This window comes from Seriola lalandi, unplaced genomic scaffold (assembly GCF_002814215.2).
Source record: "Seriola lalandi dorsalis isolate HSWRI2012SDOR001 ecotype SW California unplaced genomic scaffold, Sedor1 jcf7180002054971, whole genome shotgun sequence".
In the NCBI taxonomy this organism is placed as follows: Eukaryota; Metazoa; Chordata; class Actinopteri; order Carangiformes; family Carangidae; genus Seriola; species Seriola lalandi.
The window spans coordinates 284634-294403 of record NW_019525522.1 but is presented as its reverse complement, the minus strand read 5'-3'; the positions used below and the strand labels follow the sequence as shown (position 1 = coordinate 294403).

At 44.0% G+C, this 9770-nt stretch overlaps 1 protein-coding gene across 3 annotated transcripts in view; it reads right to left on the bottom strand.

The window, feature by feature from the left end:
• The window catches only part of LOC111646460 (uncharacterized), a 46611-nt gene continuing 36841 nt past the window's right edge, over window positions 1-9770 (bottom strand). For 2 of the 3 annotated variants that reach the window (XM_023395949.2, XM_023395951.2), the window contains exons 7-16: window positions 9592-9747; window positions 8431-8530; window positions 7571-7907; window positions 6977-7469; window positions 4986-6294; window positions 4670-4773; window positions 3797-3959; window positions 3539-3657; window positions 3135-3228; window positions 1-1837 (exon numbers count right to left, since the gene is read on the bottom strand). In XM_023395949.2, coding sequence (XP_023251717.1) covers window positions 1329-1837; window positions 3135-3228; window positions 3539-3657; window positions 3797-3959; window positions 4670-4773; window positions 4986-6294; window positions 6977-7469; window positions 7571-7907; window positions 8431-8530; window positions 9592-9747 — 3384 coding nt within the window. In that variant the 3' untranslated portion in view covers window positions 1-1328. The remainder of the gene's footprint in view (window positions 1838-3134; window positions 3229-3538; window positions 3658-3796; window positions 3960-4669; window positions 4774-4985; window positions 6295-6976; window positions 7470-7570; window positions 7908-8430; window positions 8531-9591; window positions 9748-9770) is intronic. The other variant, XM_023395950.2, reaches the window with a different exon arrangement.

Genomic DNA, 9770 nt, shown 5'->3' with positions numbered 1-9770 from the left:
CACATTAAAAAGTGATTTAATTTGTTCTTTACTGCACATTTTATGTACAAGACAAATTCTCAAAAGGCAATACAAAATAAAACAAAATGCATAAAACATATATAGTTACTGTGTGATAGATAATTAATCGATACGAAGGAAACTTTCATCTTGCAACAAACAATCTCCAAGTAGTTAATTATATCTATTGATTTATTTACACGCTTGGTTGTAATTGGAAAACATTTAATAATCCACAACACGCTGCCAACATGATGATGCAGTAAAAAAATATTAAAAAGACACGACGGTCAGTGTAATGATAGTTTTGTTTAATTTCCTGAACAGCTGACTTTTTGGAGCTCTTAGATTTCTGTAGGACGCTGACAGACGATCTGGAGTTACGTATTAGAAATATCAAAAGAGAAAATTAAAAATATAATTTACACTGAAAACCTGAAACATGTTGGAGACACTCAGCACTCGCTAACACAACAAACATGGTTAGTTTAGTATCTGTGGATCACGTTATAGGAAATATATTTGTCTACAGAACCTGATACACAGAGGAGCCGTGACCAGAACTCATGACCAGCAGCAGTTAGTTCAGCACATTTTTTCTCCAGCTTAACTTGGATGTTGTCCCGTTTTTACTCTCTGGACATGACGATTTTCAGCATTCCTCAAAATGTGGGCATGTATCACTGCCTTAAAATAAACACACACACACACGCACACACACACACACACACACACACACACACACACACACACACTGAGACTGACAGAAAAACAGCACCCTGTCCACTCGATCTTCAGATGGACTAAAATGAATCGCCAACCCCAAGATTTAATTTGTCTCGTTCTTCTGTGAATAAAGTTTCCTCTGTATAAAATAAAGTGTCCTTCTTCCTTCCCTGAAATGTTATGTGATATCAGCTGGAATCAAAAACAATATTTACTGTTATATTTTCTGTCATTCAGGCACCTTATAGCATACTGAGACTGTTGAAAAACAAGAAAAATCTGGATCCACTTTAAGTGAGGCGCGTTAACTTTAGGGGGTCCTACCCTGTCATTTAGAAAACACGACTGTACAACTGAAGGACGTGAAGAGAGACGGGGTTAAACAGAGCCTGTCTTTAGCTGCGTGATTGGAGAGTTTTTACCAATCTGAAGCCTGAAGCCAGGACAATAAGAAAACAACAGACAACAACAACAACTCTTTGTGTGCAAATGCATTCTGGCGCATCCAGACCCACTTCAACCCCCTTTCGGATGTGACCCTCTTCAGTCCTCTTTTGAGCCTGCTCAGGCCCCTGTACACCAACTTACTTAAACCCGGCCCGTCACTGTACGATCTGGGGCATCTCGCTCCAGGCTTTGGCCTTCTTCTTGGCCAGCGCCATCCATGGAGGCTCGTCCTGGGGCAGAGCAGGGGGAGGCGGGCCTCGCTGGGAGGACGGGCTCTGACCTGAAAGACCCGGAGCTCTCGAACCAGGCTTTTCCGGAGCGGTTCTCGATGAAAAAGAAGTGGGGGAGGCCGTCGTACTCTGGGGCTGGGGCGTCTTGGAGGAAGGTGCGGAGGAGGCCGTTTTGGAGAGAGACGGAGGACTTGTGCAAGAGGGAGATTTTTGGGGAACAGGAACCGGCGTAGGGGGTGACAGGGCTTTGTGGTCTGGGTTGAGTTGGGGTGGAGGTTTTGTGCTGGCCGGGGGAACCTGGGGTTTTGGAGGGACTGGACAGGGCAGAGACGGGGCTTTTGAAGGCTGAGGTGGCACTGGAGTTGGAGGAGAGAGAGCTCTCCTCGCCTCCTTCTCTACAGACGCTGAAGGCTTATTGATCTCCAACGAACTCACTGGAGGAAAAAAAGAAACACACACACACGTCAAACACAGACAAAGTAGAGAAGCAGTGATGAAGACTGGTCTGATCTTTGGATGACTTTATAATCATATGAAAACTCATTGATCTTAGTGTATTTGCTGAGTTGTAATGCAACGTGTAGAGGACGTGAACAGAGGCTTTAAAACACGTCTACATAAGGATTTAATAACTGTACTTGTACTCTGTATAGGTAATGACTTACTGTATATATGCAATGTATATATAGACTTCCAACCATTCACCACTCATAATAATGCATTAGCTGCGCATGGTATCATAATGACCTCATGCAAAGTTGATCTGTGTGCAATAATGGACATTTTAAAATATGAATGGAGTCTGTATACAGTGATCGAGATAGAAATACAATGGGTGCCTATGGGATTACTATTAAATAGTAAATAGTAAATAAAAACTCTATCAATCATGGCAGCCACCGACAAAGACTTACGCCTGATTTGAGCTGCAGGAGGAGATGCATACCAATAGTGTGTGATTTTCAGGAAGAGCTCAATAAATATGCAGTTCTATGCAAATGCAGGAACCTGTATCAAATTATATATTTAACAATAAATGCGTGGTATCAGGAGCATAATCAGTTTTGAGTCACAGGTGAGCGAAAGAGGCGCAGGAGAATAAGAAGCAATCACACTGATTACACAGCGGAGAGAAGAACAGTCATATTATGTAAAACAGCACAATTCATCAGTGTGGTGATCTGTGGTTTGTTTTCCCCCCTTTATTCTCTATTCTGCAGCGGGAGGATTTTACCATTCCCACATCTATAATTTGTATTCTTTAACAATTATACTTCTTCATCAATAAAAAAAAACCCACTGTATTTCGGTCAACTTGCCAGCCTGATCAGCGATGTCGGCTGTGATGTGTAATCAACACATCAGCTCAGCCAGCACACAATATGATTGTTAATAAAAGGTGAACCACGGTGAGTGTGGTGGGATCAGTTGCAGTGGCAGAGACTGAACAGAGGAGGGCAGCGTTACATCAGTCAAAACCAACCGACATGCAACAAGTCTGAACAAACAACAAGTGAAGTGGTCACTTTTAGAAACATCTGACGTGTGTTCATCTTGTAGAGCGGATTACATATGTTAAAGTGTACGAACCAAAATAAAGCCAGCTGAAACGCTCCCACGCTGCGACTGATGTGTTTTTTGAAAGCGAATCCAGTTTATTGACCTGTGTGTGTGTGTGTGTGTGTGTGTGTGTGTGTGTGTGTGTGTGCGTGTGTGTGTGTGTGTTCTGACCTTTGCTGTTGGATTCAGCTGTCTTGCTGATCTGCTCCCTGCTCGCAGCCGAGCTGACGTACATGGGCAGTGAAGGCTTCCTCTCTTGTTCCTCCTGATAACAGAGTCACAGTCACTTATACAGGTTCTGGATAAATGCTGATGTCTAGAACACATGTGTGGTGATGTACTGCACATATGGAAGCAAGAGGGGACAAACCAACAGTGAAGACAATGATCTGAACGCAGTTCCAGCTGAGGACTTTATTTTTAGACAGTTGGAAACACAAACCTAAACACTGGTGTTTTTCTTTGGCCCGACTTCATGACAACTTCTGTGTCCACATAAAATACATGTATGACCACACACACACACACACACACACACACACACACACACACACACACACACACACACAGATTACCTTCTTGACTGTGATCTCATCCTGCGTGTTTTCCTTATAGATCTTCTGTTTCTGTTTGGCCACAGAGATCCAGCTGGGAGAATCGGGTCCACCAGAAACACCACGAGCTGCAGCTGGGTCTGAATCGATAACACAGCAGATACACTGTCACGCCAGGGGCCGATGTCTGATTCAACCCAAGTGTCGGACTATTACAGCTGAGCACCTTACTGTATGTGTAACACAGCTGTAAATCATTGTGTTTATGTACATACACACCTGAGATACGCTTGGGTTTTCCTCCACTGTCTCCATGTACGTCTGGCTTCTTGGGGAGGGCAGGCTTGTTACTGATTGGCTGACTTACAGAGGGCTTCACGCTGATTGGCTGCGGTGGCTCAGGTTTACAGCTGGTTGGCTGAATTGGAGACTCGATGGGAGACTGAATAAGAGAAAACCGGATAGTTAATAAATAAAGACTAACAAGCTAATGATCTGTTCCCTGCTTCCTTCATTGACTCCGCATTCAAACTCTATTTGTCTCATTTTAACAACTGCAGGTAGAGGATAGAGGGAACTAGCCAAACAAATATCACATATGTCTTTGCAGTTGCTGATTGGCTCATCAATATGCATCAGGCACAGGCAACTACAGTTTAGAGAACGTCATAAACTCCAGCAAACGTCTTCTCGGGAGTAGACGAGAACAGTTCAAGGTGTGGGCTTGATCCTATGTATGTTTGGACAGGGGCTCCGATGACAACATCTTGATTTTTTTATCTACGATTTATTGCTGATCGTGTGTCTTGCCAATTAAATAGATATATGGACTGATGTGATAGATGTTTTGACCATTTAGTTATTATTATTATTATTATTAGGATTTAAGTATTTTGTGGCTGTAATTGTATTTGGTACGTGCAGGGACTGGGCCCCTGCTCACAAGCTTTTGAGGCTTATTGGGGTGTCCCATTTTCACCCATTGCTATTATCATGTTTCTATACTTATGTTCTATTTTCATTTCTGATATGTGTGAAATTAAATAAATGAAATCATAAAACATTTAAAACCGCACTCAAAAACAAGCAGTCAACCACAACAACAACAACAACAACAACAACAACAACAACATCACAGTCAGGGGTCGTCACCTCTGCGTTTTCCTCCTCCGAGCTGAAGCGTTGCAGAGCCGACGTCTTCCTCAGCCGGACTCCGAACGGATTGTCGGGGTTTCCCTCCCCCACGACCGAGCTCTCTGTAGGTGGGAGGTGGAAAAGTTGGTCTGTGGTTGGATTTTATTTTAAGTCAAACAGACATTTGAGCTCATGTGACTGGAAAACAGAAGGTGTGGGTCATCGTGAAAATGGGACATGTGATTACAGCTGAGGACACTGAATCAACCCTGGAAGAGACAACGAGAGAAGCAACTTATAAAATGATACCAATAATCATGTTTAATGTCTCTACCTTCTGTGCTCGCAGCAGCTGAGGTCTGAGGTTTAACGGAGGATGGAGATGCATTGCTCTGCGGTTTGGCGGCGGCAGCGGCGCTCTCAGCGTTCCTCGCTCTACCAGGACTCAATACCAGCTCAACCTTAGTTGAACTCGCTGGCTCTGCTTTCACAGCTGGATCCTTCTTGGTTGTAGCTTCCACCTCCTCAGCTCCGTGCGCTGTGAAGGCAGATGACGCAGAGGAGACGCAGGCGGGTGGAGAGGAGGGAGGAGTCAGACTTTGTGATCTCTGCCAGGCGGGGGCGACGGTGAAGCGGGCTTTACTCTGATCTGAACTACTGGATGGCCGGTTGACTGTTTCCTCCACTGAGGCAGGAGGTGTGGCTTGTTCTTCCAGGGCGGACTGTCTCTCTTCTTCTTCTACTTCCTCCACGGCATCAGCTCGTTCTTCATCTGTGGATGCTGCATGTTGTTCGTGAGAAGGTGACCCGGTGACATGTTCTCCCAGATGTCCAGCGGTTGGGGACTGTGGGAAGAAAGGTGTGACTTTCTCGGAGCTGGGAGAGACTAGATTTATGTGGATAGTGGTGGTGCTGGTCTTACTGGGAGAGACGGTGCCACTCTCTGGAGACTGGGTGTCATGGTGTGACTCTGGAAGAGACAAAGAAGGCAGCTTGGAGGAAACAGTAGCTTGTTCTGTGGCTTCAGATTGATCTTTTTCCACTTGTTTGGTTTCTAAATAGGAGTTTTCTACATTTTCTTGTTCGGTTTCATCCACATCAGGTTGGTTTGTTTCTTCTTCTTCTGATCTTTCTTCTGATTGGTCAATCTCTACACGTTCCTCTGCTATCTCACGGTTTTCTTGTCCCTCCAGCGCTTTGGCGAGCACTTGATCCCCCAGTTCTGTCGGGGTTTCATCATCACTTGTGTGTTTCGCGGCGTACACAGTGTCGTCTGCACATTCATCTGCCTCCTGCAATGACATGGCATTTCCAACTTCTTCAACTGCTGCATCATAGAAGGTCTCCGTCGCTTCCTCTGCGTCCTCCCTCTCTTCCTCAGTTGCCTCCTCTGCCTCCTCCAGCCTCATGCTCACTTCCTTGGCCTTCACCTCCTCCTCGTCCTCTTCTATCTTCTCCCATCCCTCTTCCTCCACCTCTGTCTCTTTCTCCAGCTCAACCGCCTCCTCACTCTCTTTCTCCTGTCTTTCCTCCTGTTCCTGGATGTCAGTTTTTCTTGTAAGTATATCATGTATCTCCTCAGGTTTGACTTCCTCCGCCTCCTCTTCCTCTGCTTCTACTTGTTCTTCTTCTTCTTTGTCCTGCTGGAAAACAAAGGAGAGAGGAAAATAAGAATAAGCAGAGATCTCTGTCCACAATTGTTCCCTAACCTTAACCGCTTTTCATATTGTAACCATGACGACGCACCTCGTCTTTTCAGGCCAAACCACGATGTTTCCTTGAACCTATCCAAGTTGTTTTCTGACCTAAATCTAACCAAAGCTTTAACTAAAAATGTCACATCATAAAATAAACATATTTTTCAATGTGGTTTGCAGCAGTTTTGGAAAGCACGGACAAATGATGTCATCCTCCCCATCCCACCCTCCTCTCAGTGTCGCTCTGAAGTGCAAGGAAAACAACGTCTTGGCTCTTGAGATATGGAGGACTTACTGGATAATGTGAACACTGTGAAAGCTGTTGCTAGTAGTGACAAACCCACAGAAAATTATCTCCTGATTCTACAGTTTCACACTTCACTTCTACAGAGTGTTTGAGCCTCTTGAGCTTATTGTTTTAATTTAAAATGCTTTATTATTCAAACTTATTATGAACTTATTAATACTTGTTCTGAAACGTAAAGTAAAAGTAATATTTGGTCACCGTATCAGTGTCATGTACAAGAGGTGCAAGTAGTCATGACAACTTTTACAGTTCAGTAGTTGGTAATGATAATATTTTAAAGCTACTTAAATCACAATACTAGAATTAATCAGAAATACATACACCAAGTGGACTGAATCGTTCCACAACTAGTTCTTCTTCTTCTTCTTCTTCTTCATCTTCACTTTTTGCCTCTTCTTCTTCTTGACAGGAAGGAGTGGAATCCTCCTCCTCTTCCTCGGTGGTGTGACCCACCAGACGGGCCGAGGGAGCAGTCTGATATCCGACATGCTCATCCACCTCTGCGTCCTCTTCCTTCACCTCCTCCCCATCTTCTATCTCTACTTCTTCTTCTTCCTTTTCCTTTGTCACCTCCTTCATCTCCAGGACGACGCCCTCAGTAGCGACGCCCAGCGAGGAAGATGCGAGAGGAGTTTTCAGGGAACTCAGTACCTCCTGTAAGAAGGAGCTCTCCTCCTCCCTGTTTTCCTGGACTCCATCTTCTTCTGCTCTCAGTGCCAACTCACTTCCACCTCTGTTCTCCTCTGCGCCGTAGGAAATACCTGGAAGGCTGAGTAGATATTCTCTTGGACCAGCAGGGGGCTCTGGTGTGACTCTGGAAGCAGAAATCAAAGACGTCAGATTGCCAGGGGAAGATAACAAAAATAATTCATACTGTGAGGAGGAGAGAACAAGGAGGAAATCATGTGTAGTCACCTGGGACTGTCCAGAGAGGAGGCTCTGGAGCTGGGCTTGGAGGAGGGCAGGGGCTGGGCCTCGGGGGCTTCCTCCTCAGTGAGACTCGGCTCAGGAGGAGAGGAAGTGTCCGGGCTGTGAGAAACATCCTGTTCAGCTTCCGGCTCATCCTCTCCCTCCTCCCTCTCCTCCTTATCTCTCAACAGGGATTGTCTGGAATGCTGTGGTTGCTCTTTCTCCTCTTCCTCCTCCTGCTCATCTTCATCCTCCTCCTCCTCCTCCTCCTCCTCCTCTTCTTCTTCTTCTTCTTCTTCCTCGTCCCTCTTCACTTTTGGTTTCAGGTCATCAAAACTTACAGCTGGATTACAGGCAGAAACAAAAGGTCTCAGAGATCGATCTGATATCACACAGTAGCAGCAACATTATGGAGGTCTGTGGCTGCCAATATTAAAATGAAATTAATTATTTTAGATCATAGATTTTAGATCATTTCTAGTGTAACAGAAAATGTTCACAATAACAGGATTCTCCCAGGCTTCGTTTTGAAATCTCTCAATTAACCATTATGTAAACTCAGGAAATGTTACATTAGTGCAATTAAAGTTTTAGATCGTAAATAGTCACGTTTCACTGTTCTTATAGCAGTCACAGGCTCAGGAACAAACTGAAAAGGATTTATTTGAATGATAAATTTGGCAGTCATTTTTCATTTTCCAATCTGAGAAGGATAATTGGTTATCGCAATTTAAATATCTGTCATACCTCAAACATACACCCCGATTGGATAGAAAATTTAAATTTGATTAAACAATAAACTTTTTTAATATTGATAATCAGAGACTTCAATACATTTGATTTGAATGAAATAAAAGCCTCCTGACCTTCTGTCATCTCTTCTTCTTGCTCCTCCAAAGCTTCTGTTATAGAGCTGTTCAGCATCTCGTCCACCACAGAGTCTCCCTCCGTTTTCACCTCCAGCCTCTGCACCGACACAACACATTAACAATGACGTCAGCATTGTCATTTACCACTCAGACCACCATCAAGTTATCAAATCACTGATGGAGTTAGAGAGAAGATTCAAAATCTACTAAAGTGTCAGTCATCTGTGCTGCTGAGGTCCACCGAGCAGAGCACCGGTTCTATGGCTGATCCTAACCTCTGGCCCCACCCCTTCCTTTTGATCCAGCAAAAAGGTCATACACATTATTTATAACACGCATCTTGGAATTGGATAAAACTGAATATTGAACACTTCACTGTTCGTGACTGGATGAACCTCAGACTGAAGAGGCACACGTGAACATTTTGACCCCATTCATTGGGTTTATAAATGTGTAAATGGCATAAAATTGATAAAAAAATATTGACTTGATTTTTGTAGAAAAACTGAGCTGTTGCTGCAGCAGGCAAAATGTGACTCTGGGGAAGAGAACATTTGCAGAAGATTAAAGAATGATTCCCTTTTTACACACCCCGGGTTTTATGTGTTTAGTTTTGGTCATTGTTTCTATTGGTAATAATAACTCTGTGCTTTTCGTGTAAATGGCTGAGGTATAGTAACACGTCAATATTGCTAAAATGAGGCCTGGAGGGGCAAGAAACAGGCTGTACACAAGTCCAGGTTAACCGAAGCCGAGGGAAACACCAAAATTACAACCCAAACTGACTCATGACAGTTTACAGACTGACTTCTTAGTTTGAGTTTGACCACCAGTACGTATTGTGGCTGTGCACACACAGTATGTCCTCTGGGATAGGGGACTATTACTTTTGGTTTTACTTCCAAAAAAAAAAAGAAAAAGTGATTAATTTGATTCGGTTAAACTGCCGGTTTTTCTTGTATTTCCCCAGCTGTCACAGTGATGACAAGATATCTCAGATCTCAGCCATTACCATGAAAGAAGTTTCTGATAACTGAATGAAACAAAACTATTAAATTAAAACTCATGTTGTAATAAAGTGAGCTGGTCCTTTAAAAGACATGTATTGGGTGTATTTGTGATAGTGTCAGTATATTTGCATGTGTGTGAGTTTCTTACACTGGCAGGTTTCCTCCTGTTGCAGGCTTTGTGTCTCAGGCCCAGCTTGTGTTTGGCAGCAGAGTTGTCCAGACAGGCGAAGGGACTGGCCGGCTGACTGAAGTCCCCTGGAACCACCAGGGGGCTCATTGCTCTACTGGAGGCTGCACAGGACAGCTGGGAAGACAAGAGAGACAAAC